Genomic DNA, 20,819 nt, shown 5'->3' on the forward strand with positions numbered 1-20,819 from the left:
TTGTTAGGTTAGTGACAGCCTGCCTGGCAGGATACATGACCCATCTCAGGTGTGGCCTATGGCTTGATGGCTTGGCTGCCATGCCATATAGAAATATGGGCCTACGGGGGAGGGGGGGATCTGCTTCATTGACCTTGGTTGTCAGCCCCAGACTACTGCACCTACCACCATCCCCAGAGATGAAGGGAAGGGTGGCTTCTGCCTCCCCGAGGGGATCTAGTGGTACCAACTGGAGCTTTTCTTTAAATTGCACATGGGAGTGGAGCTTGAGGGATGTGGCTTCCTTGGCCAACCTCTGATTCTGCTTGTATGAGTGGGTCTCGAACTCACAGAGATCCTCCTGCCTCTGCCTCCCGAGTGCTGGGATTAAAGGCATGAGCCACCACCGCCCGGCAGCCTGACCCTGCTATTACAACACTTTCTGCTATGATTTCTCTCTGGTTAGGAAGTGTGAACTCTGTATCACCCAGCCACTCAGTGGCTTCCACTGAATACCTGCCTGTAAAAGTGGGTGTATAGGCTTTAATGAAGGAGGGTATGAATCTACCAGGGACAAACCACTGATTTAAAGTGTGTGTGTGTGTGTGTGTGTGTGTGTGTGTGTGTGTAGATGGCTCCATGGTTAAGAGCACTTGCTGATCTTCGAGAGGACCAGCGTTCAGTTCCCAGCATCCACGTGGCAGCTCACAATTGCCTGAAGCTCTAGCCTCAGGGGATGTGACACCCTCTTCTGTCCTGTGTAGGTACCTGCATACATACAATGTACATGATCACACATCAACAGAGGAATAAAAGTATATTTTAAAAGCCAAGAGAAAATGCAACAGTGAATTATTAATTTAGAGGTATGCTTTACTGAACATCTACTTTGAATTGATATGATACAAAGAGAACTGTTGGTGAACTTGCAGATGCTGGGACCTAACACTTTAGGGGGCACAGAAGAAGTGGGGTCAAGAGCTCTTGAGGTTTTGACCATAGATGCACCTGCAGCTGGGGTTCTGCCCCTCCTCTTGGGCATGAATCAAGAAAGCCTGATTCTTAGAATTCTAGCTATAGTGCAGGTCACACTGAACTGGTCACCATCCCTGGCAGGTGGGAAAGCTTGGGCACAACAAAGCCAGCTTGCATAGGCAAAAATCTGCAGACAACCAAACTGATGGCCTTCTTCAGTCAAACGACCTTGAAGCCAGCTTTCTGTTCAGTGCTATCCAAAGGCTCTTGATACTGGCAGCTAGGATGTGCTGTGGCTGGCTCCGTCTTGTCACTGTCACTCTTCACCAGTTTACAGAAACAGCCCAAGATCAGAGGATCTAGTGCGGGAGGAGGGTGAGAGGGAGGGCCAGAACATCAGAGTACAGGAGCGAGACCTCAGGCTGCAGAGGGAGAGTCTCCGGACGCAAGGGAAGTGTCACGGATGCCAAGACAAGCACTGAATGAAGAGAGTGGGGGTCAAGACAAACTGCTTCCTAGCTGTCTGGCCATTCTCCATACCCCGCCCTCACCGCCTCCGCCCAGTTGCTAGCACAGACACAGGCGGAACGCAAATATCCTCCCGGTGTTTGCTGGGGAGAAGACTCATGGACACCTCCGATGGGCGGGTCCGACACCGAGCTGAGCCAATCCGAGGCCTGGAGTTCCTTGTGAGTGCGCATTGGTCGCGCACATCAGCACTCTGACTACAATTCCCAAGGTGCACCGAGAACATCTCCCTGTTCAAACCGGCCAATCGGCGACCGGCGAAGGCCTTCGCTGCATTTAAACCCGTGGCGGAACACCAGCTGAGTTTTCGGCCCTCCGAGTGAAAGGCTAGGGGGTAAGTAGTGAGCACGAGGTAGAGACAGTGGGGAACCCGGGCTCGCGCCTCTGAGGCCGAGGAGAACGGGCTGCCGGGTCTGCTCTGCAGCTCAGAGTCAGGAATCCGTTACCCCGCCTCGGGGCGCACTGTATCTGGGCGACACGGAGCAAGCTGGGGCTTGACTCTGACATGCCCTCACCCTCTGATCCCCTTTCTTCCTGCAGCGATCTTCATGGAAGGAGGAGACGGCCGCGACGCACCTTCGGCCAGCCAGGCGAGAGAGGTGAAGATGGATGCTGGTAGTAAGGAAGGTAGGTCCTTTCTGTTTGTGCGACTGTGGAGTTCAGGCTATTCCTAGTCGCCCCAGTTAAAATAGAGGACCACAACAGACCAAAGAAATGAACAGGTATGGTTTGGTAAGCTAATGAATTTAACTGGGTCACTTACAGGGACATTAGCAATTTACAGCTACACCACCAAAGAAGAGGGCCCCCACGCCCAGCAATTGTAAACCACTTATATATCTTCAGAGGAACCTCTTGTACCTCGAGTCCGCGGGCCCCCTCCCCCACTACCAGAAGGGCATTACTGGGCTCAGTCTTCTGAGAATTCACTGTGGGTAATCACAGATGCTGTGACATCAAAATGACAACAAGCTTCCTCATGCACAGAGGGCCGTGTACCACCACAGTCCACCTCTTTCCTCTGGCTTTTGCATTTTTTTTTCCTCCTCCTCCACTTTCCTTTCTTTTTGTTTTGCGCTTGTCAGGATCTCGCTTTGTAGCCTGGAACTCACTTTGAACATGCAGAGATCCATCTGCTTCTGCTGCAGGAGAGCTGGCAGATTCTTTCTTTGAAAAGAAATTCCTGCTGGGCAGTAGTGGTGCATGCCTTTAATCCCAGCACTGGGGAAGCAGAGGCGGGTGGATCTTTGAGTTCCAGGATAGCCAGGGCTACACAGAAAAACCCTGTCTCAAAAAAGAAAGAAAAGAAAAAACTCGTAGCATTTATGAATTTTTGGAGGAGGGGCCATGGTGTACATGCTTGTGTGGAAGCTCAGAAAACACCTTGCTGGAAAGAGCTCTGCTTTTGTCTAGTGGGTCCCAGGGCTTTGAACTTAAGTCGTCAGTCTTGGTGGACAGTAATTTTGCTCCCTGAGTCTTGGAGGGCTAAAACAGGTTTACACTCATTTTCTCTCTTTAGGACTAAGCACGGAGTCTCTGTATCTTATCAGGTTTTGTATCCTCTTCACTTTGACTCCTTGCGAGACTGCTTTGTACAGTAACTGATGCCTACTACAAGAATGTTCCCAGACCAAGGCTGGCACCACAGTAAATATGGGCGTAAACACAGTTGTTGAGGAGGTAGCTTACCAGGCATATCTGTTTAGCACAACAGCAGTGGAGTCCCCACTGGAGCCTATGACTGCCTTCAGCTACAGTTTTCTGTTTTGAACTACAGTACCACATGTAGGTTCCCTGTAGTGGAGTAGACGTACGTTAAATATGATTGGGAAGTTGCGGGTCTGTTAGAGGGAGCTGAACAAATCAACAGTTGGGCCAACCAAGGCTTTGCTAGGAATATGGACTGGGTGGAGGGCAGAGTGACCCAGGAACGGATCCAAGGAGCAGCGGTGGTCCACACGTACTTACTGAGTCTCTACTGTGAGTTTGACCCGCCCTTGAACTCGTTGTTGATGGATGTCTCGTAATTTAAATCCGGGGGAGTTGAAGTAGGTGGTCTTTAGGAAATACCCTTGTGCCTGAAGGTGAGCCAGCCCCCTTGGAAACCCTCAGAACGCTCTGTGGCAATGTGTTGACTCTATCACAGCAGCAAGGCTCTGTGCTTTAGGGTTGGGTCAGCACACTCAGAACCTGAGAGTGGACTTGAGTTCCCCGGGAAAAGGGATCGAGCTCAAGCCACCATCTCTTCCTTTTCTCAGCATGAAACTGTACAGAGCTGTGAAACCAGCAGACTTGTGATGTTTTCCTGTCTTATCCTAGCCCCAAGTAACAGTGGACTTTTCCCTCCACCCTCTAGACATTGTTCTTTTGGAAGATGAAAAATTTGACTTCGACCTTTCCTTGTCTTCTTCAAGGTAAACAGATGCATTTTCTTCCTGTCCCCGGGCAGACACAGTCACTAAAACCCTTTATCTGAATGCCAATGTAACTCATCGCTGTTAATCCTTTTCTTTAAACACAGTGCAAACGAAGACGATGAAGTCTTTTTTGGGGCTGTTGGACATAAAGAAAGATGCATTGCGGCCAGCTTGCGCCTAGGCAGCCAGGTTTCTGAGCAGGCTCTTGCAGCAGCCTCTGGCAGCCCTTTCACCTGGAGTCCTCTCACCGGGGAGAAGTTTGTAGAGGTGTACAAAGAAGCCCACTTACTGGCCCTGCAGATAGAAAGCCACAGCCGAAGAGAGGTGGCCCAGGCTGCCAAGCTCCAAAATCCTGGGAACCAGGGCGTGGAAAAATTTCTGCAAGACTCAAAGTTAAAGATAAGTCTCTTTGAAAAAGAACAGGAGAGAGAGAAAAGCCCCACGTCACTGAAAAGAGAGACATTCTGCCTGCCGTCTTCAGGGGTACAGCCTCTCTTGGGGGAGACCCAGCTGCTGGCTTCTCCAGCCCTGCTCACTTCCCCTGTCCCAGCTGGCCCTGTTGAGACCCAGAGCAACCAGGATCTGCCCTGCTCTTCTCAGCCGCTGCCAGGGGAGGCAAGGACCTCCCAACCTCCACATCAGGCTGGGCCTCCGAGGAGGATCACCAGCAAGCTGCAGCCACCCCGAGCTCTGCCTGTAAGAAGAAAACCTCCCCTGGCCACAGAGAAGGTAGACGAAACACATAGCAACGGCCCGGGGACACAACTCCCCATCTCCCCGCCTCTCCTCAGCCCATACCCTGCTGTGGAAGCCTCACGGGAGGGCCTGCCACTCTCAGGATTGGAGAGCCTGGGAGTAGAGCCAGGATCCGGACAGTGCAGGGAACAGTGATGGGAAGCTGCCCAGCGAGGGCCCCTTGGATAAGCACTGTGCCCCAAGTTGGGCTCTAGTTCCCTGGGGCTGCGACTTTATACCTTTCTTCCCAGGCACTGCATGCGTGAGCTGTCAGGGAAGCAGCAATAGACAAGTTGGCAGTTGACCAGCTCTAGAAAACTCAGGGTCCTGGAGGCTTGGTTGGGGGTAGACAGAAGAGCAGATGGCAGAGACAGCTTGCTTCCAGGTTTGCCTGCTCTGTTCTTGTTTGGGAGAGGGGGCTTCAGAGAAAAGATGCAGAGTAAAGGTGTCCTAGGGTGGCACCTGTCGTGATGTCCCGCACCAGCGCCATTGTAAAAGGAATGGCCTGGGGAGGTTGTGGGACAGTGAAGCCCTGCACATCCCTTTCCCCATCTATAAGCCGTCTGCTGACCGTGTCTGTTCCCCCAGGGTCCAGGATGCTCTGGGTGGAATCTACTAGCAGCACATGCGGACATGGAGCAGGATTTGTGTGTGATCCGTGTATGGTAGTGGTGCAGGGCTGGGGTCATAGCACCTGCAGGGTACCAGGCAGGGTTGTGGGTGTGGCCCACATCAACTCAACATAGGTGCTCACAGCAGCAGCAATTCATGGTTGCTGACCCAGATGAGCAGAGAAATACACTGGGGCATATCCACATAATGGGCTAGCGTTTTAGTGAGAATTGCGGTGTCACTGGGCATGTCTTCCAGGCGGCTGCTTCATGTCTCATGAAGCGCTAAAGAGAAAGAATAACTGTTACTCTCACACTGAAGCCGCCCGCTTGTGCCCTCCTGACGCCCTTGATGCTTGTGTGCACATGAAGCAGCTCCCTGGCGCCCTTGTCCCCAAATAGGTCAGGAATTTGCTCTTTGCCTTGCAGGCCAGAGACTAGCTTTCAGCACTTGGACAGAAAGCCTCACCACGGCTGAGCCATTACTGTGGTAGAGGGTGACTTTGCACTCATATGTAGAACATGTGTGACTGAGCCACCTTCCTCACTGGGGCTCTTGTGTGTCTGTTTTTGAGACAAGGTCTCACTATGTAGCTGTCTGGCCTTGTTGAACTCAGTGTCCGAGTGCTGGGATTAAAATCATATGCCACCGCCTTGGGCCCCCTTACTGACATTTTTTTTTTTTTTTTGAGACAGGGTTTCTCTGTAGCTTTGGAGCTTGTCCTGGAACTAGCTCTTGTAGACCAGGCTGGCCTCAAAGTCACAGAGATCCGCCTGCCTCTGCCTCCTGAATGCTGGGATTAAAAGCATGCACCACCATTGCCCGGCTCTCACTGACACTCATAAGCAAAAGTCTGACAGAGGAGAAGCCTTAGAGATCTTCCTGCAAGCCGCCTTTCCCCATCTGACATGGCTTTAGTGGAGAAGCCAAGTCTGTCATTCTGTGCTGTTTCCCTCACTCTAGCAGAGGAGTTGACTGGCAGGGGTTGGGAGCAGTGGTGCCAGCTCTGGCCTTTTGAGACCATGTAGTCCTCACCTTTCAAATGAACATTTTCAGCTCAAAAAAGAGGTACCAACTAGTGTTCAGAGGATGAAACCGCCGAGTCAAAAGGGATCCCAGAGTGATGTGCCCCTGGACAAACCCAGCACCGCTCCAGATGCTGCCAGTAGAGGGAGCCGCCCGGGCAAACGATCCCTCCCCGTTCCTAGCAAGGTGAGTTGGCTGGGGCTGCAGGGCTGCCACGTGTCCTCCATGGCAACAAGGTGCCAGTTTTATATATTTTGATTAGAATTAAGTTGGTGGGGTGGTATTTTATTTGATAAATGCTTGCGTGGTCGTAATTTAGATCTCCAGGACTCATTTAAAAAGCCTTGTGTGGTGGTGTATGCTTGTAATCTCGGCGTTTGCGGGGGTGGGGGAACAGAGACAGATGGAACCCTGGAGTTTGCTTGCTGATCAACCAGCTTAGCCTACTCGGCGAATGCCAGTCCAGAGAAAGACCCTGTCTTTAATAGAAAAAGTTGTCTGGGCCTGGCAGTGGTGCACGCCTTTAATCCTAGCACTTGGAGGCAGAGACAGGTGGATCTCTGTAGCTGATCTACATAGTGGGTTCTAGGCCAGCTACAGCTACTCAGCAAGACCCTGTATCCAAAGTAAATAAGGGTGGAGTTGTCCTCTGGTCTTCATGCATGCACGTGCACGTACAAACACACACACACACACACACACACCCCAGCACACCAGTTCAGGAAAGCTGGAAGCAATCCACAAGAGGTGGCTGGGTTACAAAGGAGAGAGGCTGGCAGTGTGCACTGAACTGGCTTTGTCACTTGGGCTGTGTGGGTTGATAAGAGCCTAGCGCTTGGTTCCCAGTTACCAGTTCTCGCTGATCCCTCATAGCCTCTATGGGAGACATGAGTGTTGTTCTGTAGTCTGAGCTAACATTGGGGCTGTCATCTTTCTGGTACTCTGAGCTACCTATTAGAAATCATTTATTAAAGTTGCCAAAAGCTATGCCTACAGCGACTGATTTGGGGTCTAGGTTGAGCCCCACAGTCTTGATTGCTGCTAGCTCTCCTGTCCATTCCTCATGCAGAGGCTTGGACATTACATTCTAGACACAGTCCGCCTTCCAGGTCCATGGGCCCCTCCTCTGTGGATTCATCCAGTAGGCAGGAACTATTCAGAAGGGATTTGCCTTTGTACTGAACACGGATGGCTTTTTCTTGACAGCGTTGAGTGGCTGTGGTGGCTTCCACAGTCTTGCATTAGGATTAGAGTCATCCAGGGTGAGTCTGTGTGTGGATGTGTGTCGGTTCCCATGCAGCTGTCACACTACACTGTTGCATGTGGAGGACCCACGTAGGTTAGTGTCCACAGGGTGCTCAAAGCCATGCTCTGCGGAGACTGGTGTATGACTGTTCTTCAATTTTCCTATAGAGGTAATTACTATAGAAGATTATTTTTTTTAAAGATTTTTAGATTTTGTTTTATGTGCATGAGTGTTTTGCCTGCATGTATGTCTATGTATCACGTGTGTTCCCAGTACCCAAAAAGGTCAGAAGAGGGTATCAGATCCCCTGAAACTGGAGTGATAGATGCCTGTGAGCTACCCTGTGCCGAGCATTGAATCCAGGTTCTCTGCAACAGCAAGTGTGCCTTCCTGGAGCCATCTCTCTAGTCTCACTAAAGATCATTTTTAAATTCTACTTTTGCAGACTTAAGAATGTGTATGTAGATAACAAAGTCCCCACTAATTTTTTTTTTTTCAACTTTTCTCTCAGTCAGGGCTGAAGAAGACCCTGTTGAAGCCACCTGGCTACACCAGCAGTCTCACGAGGAAATCCTCTGCCTCAGGGTCTGCTTCGAGCCTGTCTGGTGCATGCGTGTCTCCAGCAGCAGGCAAAGGTGAGCAGATCAGCTAGTCAGGTGAACTCTGGAGCACCATGTTTGGGCCCACAGGATGCTATGTAGTTATAGGTAAGGACTGAAGGCTGGGCAGGAAGAGACTCATTGTCCCTCTGCCATGGCATACTTTCTCCAGTAAGGAGATGGTGGTTTCAGTTGGAGGCACACAAACTCCTGAAGTGCCAAGAAGAGATGGATGCTCCACTAGCCAGATATCCAGAGCACAGGTGCTAGCTAAGTCAGGCCAGCCCGGCCTGGGTCATCTGGGGCATGGTCCCTTGGGTTCAACGTGCCTAGACAAGGCTGCCCCCTAGTGGTGAAGTGGTGTAGGGGCTAGGGAATGCATCTGTCTCTCGAGTTTGCCTGTGGATTCTGGCCATATCCATTGTTGCCATCGTGGTGACGACTTGTCACAGACGTGAGAAATCTGAGCTCTAGAATCAGCCTGAAGTCCTGACTGCTACTCAGTGGTTAACAGAACTCAGCGTCCTTACCTTTATTGGCCTTGCAAGGTTCCTGTGAGTCTGGGAACATTTGTGGGCCCTTTCGTGGCCCATGAGTCCATGATCAGGAAAGCTCCTGCTGCTGCCTAGGCACCATGAGGCAAGTCTTGCTCCACTGACTCAGGATTTGACACCATGTGTTGTATGGTAGAGTCATTCGAGCCAGTGAGACTGTGGGAAGGGACCTGGTAGGACTAACACACGGTGTTAGTCCTACCAGCATTATTCTCTAAATAATGCTACAGCATTATTCTCTAAATTTCACTTTGGCCTTCACTGTGTTGATGCCCACAGTGGGTCCATTTCACTTCGAACAGATACCATCCTTACTATCCACTGCAGTTTCCAAACTTCCTAGTCCTAAGTTTTCCCTCCTTGAGCGCCTGTCAGCTATGAGGATGGGGCAGGACAGGTGACCAGACAGACTGTCCACTTTCTATGCTCAGCAAGGAAGTGAACGAAGGAGAGCTCAACTGTGTGAGTGCACACGCAGATTTTAGTAACTGCTGATCTTCAGCTGGCATTCAGCTCAGGTCCGGGCGCCCTGCTGCCTCTGACTTTGATGATCACCTAACGGGCATCCATGTGTTGTCTGTGGCTGATGTTAATCTAGAGGTGTCATATCGCACACACGTGTGTGCATGCATGTGTGCATGTGTATTGGTATGTTAAGGTTTTTGAAAACACTGGCTTGAGTGACCAGCCTTGATTATCTCCGTTCGCAGCAAAGTCCAGTGATCTTTCAAATATCCCCGCTAGCAGCTCTCGGCCTCTGTCAAACACCAGCAAATTGGGCAAAATAGACTCCACCTCTCTGCATCAGGCTTTACCAACAGCCCCTGCCAGGGCATCTTGCAAACAAGCCAGAGGGGCCGATGCTGCTCAGACAACGGTAGAGCAGCCCAAGGCCTCCATCCTGACTCCTCTCAGCCAACCACCTCAGACTCCAGAACAAAGAGGACCAAGGCTGGGCCCTGACACCCTGACCTCTTCTCAGCTGAATAAAACGAGCAGCGTAAAGCGGCAGGACTCCTACGTAAGCTGCAAGACAGAGGCTGCGTCTACCAATACAAACCTGTTTAAAGTTCCCCAGTTCTCTGTTGGTAAGTCCTTTGGTCTTTAAGATTTTGGGAGGTTACCAGGATGGCTAGTGCTGTTTTTAACTTTAGCTCTGACATTCTGTCCGAGGCGTATTCTGCCCACTTACTGTGTCCATTCTTGTGGGTGAGCCATAGCCCCGGGGCTGCTGCTTGCTCACTGTTGTCTTCAGTGTGGTCATTATGTCTGGAGCTGCGGCTTCTAATTTGTTGCCTGGGTGGGTTAGAGCTTTGTCAGTCTGTTAGGATGGTATTGGTGGTTCTGCTTCTGTGGATCTGTTTATAACCATCTGGATTGTGTTTTCATTAAGGGTCTGAACTTGGCAGCCAGTGAATGTGCAGACCAGCCTGCTCTACGCTGGTCTTTTTAACCTTTCACAGATGGGTCTAGAAGGGTGTCGTCTAGAATGCTCTAGCCCTGGCATTGATGTGGGGTTTTGCCCAAATAGTTCTCTTCTAAGCTTCTAAGCTCCATGTTAGTTTGTTCCGTCCACTCAGGCTGGGTGGAATGAGCTGTTTCCAAGCCCTTGTTCCCCACTAGGGGATTGTAGTTAGGTTGTTTTTGTTTTTGTTGTTGTTTTGTTTGTTTGTTTTGTTGTTGTTTTTTTAACTCATTACTCTTTGGGGACCCAGCACCCAATAAATAACACCCTCGCACAGACTTATTACTTCTCATGAATATTTGACTTTTTTCTAGCCAGCTTGTCTTAAATTATGCCTCTGGACTTTTACATTTCTCTATTTCTATATATCTTTCTTATTCTGTTATCTGGCTGGATGGTTGGCCTCCAGCATCCTCCTCTCCTCATCTTCTCGCTCCTCCTTCCACATTCTCCTTCTGTTTATTCTCTCTGTCTGGCAGCCCCATCTATCCGTCTCTCCTGCCTAGCTATGGGCCGTTCAGCTCTGTATTAGACCACTCAGGTGTTGTAGACGGGCGAAGTAGCACAGCTTCAGAGTTAAACAAATGCGACATAAAAGAATGCAGCACGTCTTTGCATCATTATCAGATGCTCCACACTATAAACGAATGGAACTCATCTTCAACGACTATTGCACAGCAGTTGCTCCTGCTGACCTTCAGGCATCTCTTCCTGCACAGTGTGCTGCTGCTGCATATCTGCCCCCTCAGGAGATTCCACAGAGTTTTCCAGATCTTTCTCTCTGTGTGGCTTCTCTCCAGTTCTCTGGCTCTCAGATTCTGGTTCCTCAGTCCCCTAAACTCAAGCCACTGTCGGTTTCAGCCGCTAAGACTGTCCTGCCCTGTTGTGTCAGGACCAGCTTGTGCTACGTAGTGAGTTCTGGGACCCAGGAGCACACCGTGAGACAGTGTTAAAGAACAAAATGGCTAGGTGATGGTGGCACACGCCTTTAATCCCAGTGCTTGGGAGGTAGAAGTAGATGGATCTCTGTGAATTTGGGGCCAGCCTGGTCCACAGAGTGAGTTACAGGGCAGTCAGGGCTGCAGAGAAACCCTGTCTTGTCTTTTCCCATTTAAAGCACATCTTAAAGCTTGGGCTGTAGCTCGGTGGCAGAATCCTTTCCTGATGTTTGAGGCCCTGGATTCAATCCCTACCTCCACACACAAATAGAAATAGAAAGCTCTTCATTGGAAAAAATTTTAAATTTTCTATTTACCTGTGGGTGTGTGTGTGTCCACCGTGACACAGCTGGAGTTCAGAGTGCAACTCGCAGGAGCTGCTTCATGACACCTTTAATCCCAGCACTCGGGAGCCAGGGGTAGGCAGATCTGAGCTCAAGGCTTCATAAGATCCTGTCTCAAAAAAAACAAAACAAACAACAACGACAACAAAAAACCAAAATAAATAAAATAGAAGCATTGGAAAGGAGTGACAGTGGTGGGGTTGGCAGAGGCAGGGGTTTTCAGTCTCTAGAGAGTAATAGAGCAGTAAGGTTTCACAAGCTGTCAGCATGGGAGGCTTTCTCCTTGGCCTGTGGCTGTCAGACAGTTGCTCCACCAAAGCCTGTTATCTGAGGCGGGACTCTTGCACACAGTGGCAGCCGCTCTGTTGGCTCGTGGTTGGTTGGTCTCGGCCTCCCATTCGTCATTTTCTTTTTCTAATGGAAAGTTCAGAAAGAAATAGGGAGGCAGACGAAGGTGGATCTCTGAGTTCAAGGCCAGCCTGGTCTACGTAAGGAGTTCCAGGGTAACTAGAGCTGCAATCCCTACCTCAAAAACAAAAATACAACAGAAGGAAGAGGAGGAGGAAGGAGAAGAAGAAACAGGGAAGGGAAAAGTGAAAAAGTCGTGCATGGTGGCTTCTGCCAGTGATTCCAGTAATGAGGGAGACTGAGGCAGGAAAGCACAAGTTTTAGACTAGCATGGGCTACAGAGTGAAGCCCTGTCTCCAAACCAAACAAAACCCCAGACTGAGGCCTCTGCTGAGCATCTTTATGTGTGTGATTGTTTTGCCTGAGTGTATATGTGTACACCTTGTGTATTCCATGCCTAGTGTAGAGACCAGAATTATACACAACTGTGAGCTGCCATGTGGGTGCTGGGAATCAAACCTGGGTCTTCTGGAAGAGCAGCTAGTGCTTTTAGCCGCTGAACCATCTCTCCAGCCCACATTTACATTAATAGAAGACTTGGCTCCTATCAAGGAAGTGTCCTTTCAGATCTTCAGTGCCGTGGAATAAGAAAGGTTGGCGACAGACTGACTGGTGCTTTGGCGTGGTGGTTTGAAAGGGAATGGCCGCCATTGGCGTGTATATTTGAATAATTGGCTCCCAGGTGGTGGAACTATTTGGGGAGGATTACAGAGTGGCCTTGTTGAGGAGGTGTGTCACCGGAGGGTGAGCTTTGATGTTTTGAAAGCCCGTGCCATTCCCAGGTAGCTCTCTCTCTCTGTCTTATGCTTGTGGCTCAGATGTGAGCTCTCAGCTACTACTCTAGCGCCTGCCTTGCTGCAATGCTTCGGCCATGGTGGTCATGGACTCTGAAACTGTGAGCCCCATTAACTGAGTTCCTCTGTCAGTTGCCGTGGTCATGCTGCTTCACAGCAGTAGAAGAATAAGACACTTCTAGTTTGCTCTCTGTTGCTATGAGAAACACCACACACCTTGAGTGTATTTAGCTTTCACTTCCACATCACAGTCAGAGCCGGAACTCGAGCAAAGACCACTTAGGAATGCTGCTTCTAGGCCTAGGCCCACGCAGCTTCCAGTGCTGGGTCCTTTGCTGCACCAGCCTGATGGAAGCTGCTCCTCCATTGAGGTTCTCTCTCCCGCGTGTTGACAATGAAGATTAGGAGTCACAGTTGGAGTGGTCCTTCTGGCTGGCCAGAATAATCTCTCCAAACAGCAGTGCTGAGCTGAGAGCAGAAGCCCAGGCAGCCACTAGATAATTCAAAGAGAACATTCCTGGCCGAGGACATGATGCTGTAAAGGTCCCGTGGCAGAAAGGCGCTTGAGCTCCTAGAAGAGAGGGAAGACAGAGTATTGAGAATGCAGCTGGGATAGATCCCACTGCAAGCCCCAAACATTGGCTTTGTTAAAGAAGAAAGAGGAAAAGGTGGTGTATTTTTTCCCCTGAATCAAAGTCTGAGTAGATGAAGATATGGGGACACCCGTGGCCCTGCTGGGTGCATCTGTCAGGAGGAGTGAGGTGAGACACTGAGTGGTTCCTGACAGCAGGGTGCTGCTAGGGTGCAGAGGGGCAGTAGCATGCTCAGTGGTAGTGAGTGTCTGCAGCCTCAGGGTTGCTGTTGCTGTGCTGAAACACCGTGACCAAAGCAGGCTGCAGGGCACGGGTGCTATTTCACTGACAATTCCATGTAACAGTTCATCAAAGGCAGTAAAAGCCGGAACTCAAGCAGGACAGGAACCTGAAGATAGGAGCTGATGCAGAGGCTATGGAGGGGTGCTGCTTCCTGGCTTGCTCCTCATGCCTTGCTCAGCCTGCTTTCTTATCAAATCCAGGACCACCAGCTGAGGGATGACCACCCATAATGGGCTGTGCCCTCCCCATCAATCACTAATTAAGAGAATGCCTTACCAGTGTTTTCTAAATTGAGGTTTCCTCCTCAGTTGACTCTAGCTTGTGTCAAGCTGAGATACAACTAGCCAGCACAGAGCCCAAGGGAATAAGGCAGAAACTCTCATGGCATGAGAAGCTTTGGGGAACGAAATGGCAGCAGAGAAGTATGTGACTTATAAGGATGCTGGCAAAGGCTTCCAGGACCAGCTGGGGTGGAGGTGGCAGGAGACCTGCATTCTCCCCAAGATGCACCCCTCATTGGTAAATCAAATCACCTCGACAGCAGTTTTAAAAACAGGTGGGAGGTGGCGCAGGCACAGGCAACTCTTTGATGTGGATTTGAAGAGTGAGGACTGGAGGAGGAGTAAGGTGAGAAGCTTAGAGCAGTTCATGACGGGTGCTGCAGAGCTGCTGGGGTGCAGAGGATGACAGGAGTGTAGTTGGTGGTGACCTAGTAGCCTCAGCTGGCCTTGCATGGCCTGCTGAGATGGGACCCTTTGGTGGCTAGAGCTAAGGATTCTGGTGATAGCACTTTACCCACGGCTTCTGAGACAGCCGGATAGTACATGGAGGTCCTGGCTCCCAGGTCTTCGGGTTCCCGGATTGACTCTCAGGATCATGAGAGGCAAGTTTGTGTTTCATCTAGAATCATGTGGTAGAGGGACAGTGGTGTGACAGGCCATCTGGGTTATGCTGGGCTTTGCTCAGTGGCTGGTGAGCCCACACTGAATTCTGACTCTGCTTGATGCCTGTCAAATACCAGCTGAGGCATCCACCTGGAGACCCTTATCACTTGTAGACGGTGTATGTAATGTGTCTCTGAGCTAGGGATGCCACAGCTCTGGGATGTGAAGGTTCGGTAGGCTTCACTGGATTGCCTGGGACTCCATCCACATGGTATTCACATGCACGGGAATGCAGGAAGCAGCCTGACAGGCGCGGGGGACTTGGGATGAGCCTGCCACTTGACTCAAACCAAACCCAGGCCAGCTGGGAAAGGGACTGGCATAACGGTACAGAGGGTTCTCAGCGTCAGACCCAGCCCATGGCTCAGATGGGGTCTTAAGAGGGTTTCCTTGTGTGTCTTATCTGACCTTCTGTCTGTACTTTACATGGACGGTTGGGAAAGTGGGGACATCTAAAGGAGAGTGCCCAGGTAAGGGCACATGCCAGGCTTCCCACATGGCTCTCTTCTCTCCTGTTCTTAGGCGAGTCAATTGATGGCGTGACCCCAAAGTTCTCACGGACACATCGGCTGCAGTCCTGGACACCAACTAGCAGGTAGCTGACAGATTTGCCTCCTTTTTCACCTTTTGAGAACTGCTGTGTGTCTGCAGGCTCCAGGGAGTGCCGCCTGGGCTGCAGGTCAAGCTTCTGAGGTGCAGGCTTTCTGCCACACTGCCCTACCCATCCTGCTATTGTGGACACGGCTAGCTCTGCCACAAGCTCCAGTCCACAATAGCAAGATGGGTAGGACAGTGGGCTTGGCCCTCGGCAGCGGTGGGGAGCTTGAGCTGAGAGCACCCCTCATGCCTGGATTGCCCTGTGTGGGGAGCCCATCTTTCAGCTCATGCTGTTTAAAGTTTGTTTCCAGACTCTGAAGAACACAGACATTGTCTTTGGATGGGAGAGTTGGTCGGTGACTCTAGGCCTGCCAGGGCTCTATGTTAATAGTGTGTCCTAGAGCTGCTAGGGCTATTGTAACAGGCATACCAACACCTAGTCTTTGTTTAGTTATGAGTCAGGGGCCGGTGTGTGTGTGGGTCTCTCTATGTAGACTGTTTGAGTTAACCTCAATCTCAATCTTCCTGCCTCCTTCTTCCCTGCTGCTATTATTGGCTTGTACCACCATGCTGGGCATCTGAGATTTAAACGGGTATGTGGCAGTTCTGAAGCCTGGTCATCCGGATCAGGGCATCTACAGATTGAGTGTCTGTGGGCCCATTGCTCTGCACATCCTGTTTTCACCTGGAAGGGCAAACATGGTGTTGGGGACTTTGTTTATAATGTTTCTAGTCCTATTGATTGAGGCTCTGCCTTCTGACCTAATTACCTCCCAGAGGACCTGTCTCCTATGTCATCATCTTGGGGGACAGGCTTTCAACATAAGAATTTGGGGATGCAAACATTTAATCCATAACTGGTAATAATTGACTTTGACTCAGCCTCTGGTTTAAGAACAACAACAAAGTAACATTTGGGACAGATGGTGGTTAAGGAATGGGCGCTGCCAGGAAATGCTGAGTTCCCTGATTCCGCTCTCACCTCATAAGCCTGGGGATGACTGGGCAAGAGGTGAAGACCACCATCAGTTCACCTTTTAGCCAGAATCTGGTGGGAGCCCAGATGTCTCTGTAGAGAAAATCTACCGCATGAGTATCTCCTTCAGTCCCTCTGACTCTTCCGTGGGTGATACCATGAATGCAGCCATGTTCAAGAATGTTCTAGTTACCTGTGGGACAGGGTAGAGGCATTGCTTGTAGAGGAACCTGGAACTCATCCAAGGTCTCATGGAGGCTGCCAGCGTCCTTGAGTCCCTTCTCAAGAACAGAGCCACTCAGACTCCCTGGCTGCCCGTTCAACTTCAGTGTCTGTTGACAATATCTCTGTCTTCCCCAGAGTCATCAGCAGCACTCCTGTGAGGCGCTCATCGGGGCCCACTTCACAAGGACTGCCCAGTGGTGTGAGGACCCCTGTGAGCGCAAGACGGATGTCAGCGCTGCCCACACCTGCCAGTCGGCGCCTCTCTGGCCTTCCATTAATGGCACCTCAGTCCATGCCCAGGGCTCTGGCATCCCCACTGTGTGTGCCTGCCCGGCGACTTTCATCTGAACCCAGGAGAAGGTCCACAGTCAGGTAAGAAAAACAAGGATGGAGTGAGCTTTTGTCTTTAGTTCCCCAGACCTCAGGGTCTCCTGTGCTGGGAAGGTGCAGGCAGCAGATAGGAGAAACAGGAAAATAAGCTCAGTGGAGCACAAAGCTCAGCGTGTGTGTGTGTGTGTGTGTGTGTGTGTGTGTGTGTGTGTGTGTGTGGTCTGTTGTGCCATGTATGTGTTGTGTGAGTGTGTGTTTTAAGTATAATATGAAAGGAACTCTTCTCGGGTTGTTGTGAAGCCCGTACAAAGAAGGTATTCGGTTCTGATTTGTGGATATTGTTGCTATTCCCGGTTTCCACAGTTCATTCAGTTCTGAGTCATCAGGTGCTTTAGGGGTGTGCTATGTGCCGAGGGGTCTGGGCTTGAGGGAAACACAGCATGCCAGGTGTAGCTGTTAGCTCAAGGCAGACTGGGCTTCCAACCTGGCCAGAGCGAAGGACCAAGTCTCCTGAGAGAGCAGTGGGGAGGGTCACTCAGGCAGGCAGGCACTTGACTCACCTCGGCCTGGTGTGGGGTGGGGCTAGCTACAACCTGTGGGCAGAGATAGAGCTCCTCCTGTGTAATTTAGTGGCTCTAGATAAAAGGGCTGAAGCGGACACAAGGTGTGAGGCTAGACTGATAGAATCAGAAGTGGAAGGAGCCCTGGCAATGCTTGGTCCTCCTGCCCATTGAGGGTGTCCTCAGAGTTAGACCTCTGACCCCTGGTCCAGGTGCTGCTTCAGAGACTGCTTTTATGCCATGGCTGTGGAAAGGTATTTTCTCTCCCCACCCTCCAGAGCGGAGCCAATACAGGAGAGCAGCAGCAATGGGCAGGGCCGAGACCTATTCTCAGATGAGAGCTCTCCTCCGCCCTCCGTGCCTCAAGCACTTGACTTTTCTCCAGAGAAGAGTGACTTTCCTCCTTCCCACGGCGCCACCACAGGCGCAGCTCAGGGTGAAGCAGAGCCTCAAGAAAACTCAAGCCCCAGCGAGGTACATGGAGCTGGTTGCAGTTAGGAGCCCTCTGAGATGCATGGAGAGCCATGGACAAGGACTCATAGGTCCCTTCCCCTTCTCCCCTTCTCCCCTCCCCCCATGGCTGGGCTTATGGTTCCACCAAACTCGGGGGAGCTCAGGACTGGGAACTAAAGAAATGTTTGACAAGGGAGTTGGTTGGGGGTCAGAGGCCAGGGGTGGGAGCAGGCTGAAGCTCCCTACTAGTTCTGGGAAGGGGAGTACTGCCTAGCGGGGAGCTTACTCCCACTCTGCGCACCCTCCAACCTTTTCCTTAGGCTCCAAGCTGTGAGTCCAGGCTATAGGCAAAGCCTGGCTTCCCAGGGTGGTTGCTGGGCACCAACATATTACTAGACTTCCCTCTCTCCATGCCCTGCCTAGGATCTTCTCCTGGACATCAAGCTGGACCAGCTGACCATCACTCCTGAAGCAGGGGGCAGAGACCTATCTGACCACCCTCTCATCGACTTCAGCAACACCCCTGAGTCGAACATGGCTTTGGGACCCAGCAGCTGGCCCCTGATGGACCTTATAATGAACACTCCAAACATGGCCAGAAACAATGTGGGGAAACCGCCAAAGGCTGAGCTTGGGCAGGTGAGAAGCAGCAGGGCATCCATACTGACTTCAGCCCAGGGTGCTGTCTGACCTGGGCCCTGCATGGTGCCCTTGGGGCTCACAGGGTTTGTGTCTCACTCTCATGTTGGGTGGGCAGGTTTGGCTTCTCTGTGGTCACCCATTGCCCTCAGGCATCTTGCTAGACCTGGAGGTGCTCTCAGGACAGCAGTCAGGTCCCTAGCACCACACGTTTCTGCCCGCTGTGTCAGGGAGTCCCACAGTGCTTAAGAGTGTGAGGGTCTAAGAGTCTTAGACATGGTGCTTGAGTCTCCGTGGCCTCACTGCTGTGCTGAGGTGATTTCTGTCCCTGGGCTCAGCTACTGCAGCTGCTTGTGTCCGTGTGATGGCCTCCCAGACAGCTGTGTTCACCTTGCTATCCGTTCTCTTCCAGCTGATCGACCTGGACTCCCCACTGATTCAGCTGAGCCCTGAGGCTGACAAAGAAAATGTGGACTCACCACTGCTCAAGTTCTGAGCAGAGCACCTTCTGCCCTTCGCGGTTGACCTCTGTCGTGTCCTCAGACCGTAGACACAAACGTTGGAAGGAATTGTATTTGACTGGGGGGAGGCCTGTTATACTGCTTGTGTCTGGAGTGGCGCCCAGGTAGGGTTCCCACTGTGGACCTAAGCAGTCCACCTCTGTGACTGCCCCGCTCCCTGCCTTGATTCTATTGTATGTAAAATAGCTAATGACTGTTTGTAAACTTAAATTTGTTTGAAAAGTTAAATATTCTAGATTTAAATTAAATTATAAAGTACATTAAAATATGTTTGATTTTCACACTTGATGTTTGGACATGGAGAGCTGTTTTCATCTCTCCAGACATTATAGAAGACTCTCATTATCCAACCTTAATTTTCAAAAATGTAGGGAAATTAAGTTGGTATAAATATCAGTCTCTGGTCCACCCCAGGTACACCAGCCTGTCATCTGGGCAGGCCTAATAACCTGCATTGTTGATACAGTCGGCTAAGTCTGATGCAGTAGTCTAAGGGGCACACCTTTCACAGGCTGCTCTGAGCTGTGAAGGAGGGTCACTTCAAAGTGACAGCCCCTGAGCCTGCCGCTCTCTTCCCTGGGGCACTTCTGAGCACACACCAACCAGATGATGTGGGACACTGGGAAGAAGGTCACTGGAAAGCCAGTCCCATGCTTGAAGCCTCACTTGCTACAGAAAGACTAACTACCTGGAAGCCACTGACCTATGGATGACAGCAGAAAGCACTGTCTGGAGCCTCTCACTGTCTACGGTTGGGAGAAAGAAGTCTGGATGGGTCTCTCATTCTCTGGTTATGTGTTGAATGCAAAGCTACTAGCTGGAGTATGGTTACGGCATCAGCAGGACAAACTGAGGGGTTTTCACACGGCACTGCCTCATCTGTCTGTCCATCTAACATAGATCCTGCATGCTGCATTCCCTGAAGGGATGGAAGATTGTTCCCCAGTGGACGGTAAGTTCTGGAGTCCTGAGCATTAGCAGTTTAAAGTGCCCTCACCTTCCCAGATCTAATCCTCCTTCCACATGGGAAAAATGAAATATGGAATTGAACTCATTAAACAAGTATTGGGTTTGCATTAGGAGCTGGGCTGCATTTCCCTTAGGGTATAGTGGGGTGTTTGGTGGGGAAAAGATATTAACTCATAATAACCAGGCTACCGTGGTAGTGTTCACTCGGTGACTACTTAGCCTTTAGCTCTGGCTCAGCCCTTGTGTGCCTTTCCCTAATGTGGCTGGGCTCTGCTCTGTCTACCAGGACATTTGGTGTTGGTGGCCTGTGTTATAATCTGCTTTACCCTCTAAAGATGCTCAAAGGCAGCTTTCCTAAGTCCTTGTTCTTCACACATCCTAAGCTGGCTCTTCAAAGGGTCAGCTCTGTGACACAGGTTGGAGACTTAGCTTAAGAGACTGGCATGAAGTACATGGGCGGATAACTAAACCTTCACCCTCCCCCCTCCTCCTCCTTCTTCTTCTTTTCTTCTTCTTCTTCTTCTTTCTTCTTCTTCTCTTCTTCCTTCTCCTCCTCCTTTTTTTTATTTGAAGATAGGATTTTTCTGTGTAATAGTCCTAGATGTCCTGAAACTAGCCCTGTAGATCAGGTTGACCTCAAACTCAGAGATCTACCTGCCTCTACCTCCTGAGTCCTGAGATTTAAAGGTATGTGCCACCCCACCCCCCCACCCCCACCTGGCTAAGGTCAGTGTTTCTGAGATTTACGTGCCTTTTGTGTTGTTGGCACGCAGCACTTTATGATGTCACCTTTGCCACAGCTGGTCCATGGTGTATTAATTATACCGCAGACTATTAGAACTATAGGTTTATGTGTTTAATCAGAAAGGCATGCCCTACTTTGTTTTCTATTGTAATGAAACACTGACCAAAAGCAGCTGGGGAGGAAAGGTTTTTTTATTTGGTCTGCACATCTTAAACAGAGTCCAACCTGAAGAGAAGTTAGAATAGAAACTCAAAACAGGAACTGAAGCAAAGGCCATAGAGAAATGCTGCTTACTGGCTTGCTCCCTGTGACTTGCTTAGTTCTTTCACAACCCAAGATCACCTGCACAGGGGTGGCCCTGCTCA

At 50.6% G+C, this 20,819-nt stretch overlaps 1 protein-coding gene across 2 annotated transcripts; it reads left to right on the top strand.

The window, feature by feature from the left end:
* The first annotated feature begins 1,700 nt into the window (after positions 1-1,700).
* Gtse1 (G2 and S-phase expressed 1) lies at positions 1,701-18,896 on the top strand. Of its 2 annotated transcripts, none has more exons than XM_057792120.1 (12): positions 1,701-1,816; positions 2,023-2,109; positions 3,839-3,896; positions 4,004-4,628; positions 6,303-6,458; positions 8,030-8,153; positions 9,382-9,759; positions 14,962-15,034; positions 16,373-16,609; positions 17,406-17,601; positions 18,004-18,219; positions 18,632-18,896. In XM_057792120.1, exons 2-12 carry the CDS (start codon positions 2,031-2,033, stop codon positions 18,713-18,715), a joined length of 2,226 nt encoding a protein of 741 aa, XP_057648103.1. In that variant the 5' UTR covers positions 1,701-1,816; positions 2,023-2,030; the 3' UTR covers positions 18,716-18,896. The 2 variants fall into 2 exon arrangements, with proteins under 2 accessions (XP_057648103.1, XP_057648104.1); XM_057792121.1 differs by having other exon boundaries at positions 4,004-4,595.
* Positions 18,897-20,819: the final 1,923 nt, after the last annotated feature.

Source organism: Chionomys nivalis, chromosome 17 (genome assembly GCF_950005125.1).
Source record: "Chionomys nivalis chromosome 17, mChiNiv1.1, whole genome shotgun sequence".
NCBI classification, from domain to species: Eukaryota; Metazoa; Chordata; class Mammalia; order Rodentia; family Cricetidae; genus Chionomys; species Chionomys nivalis.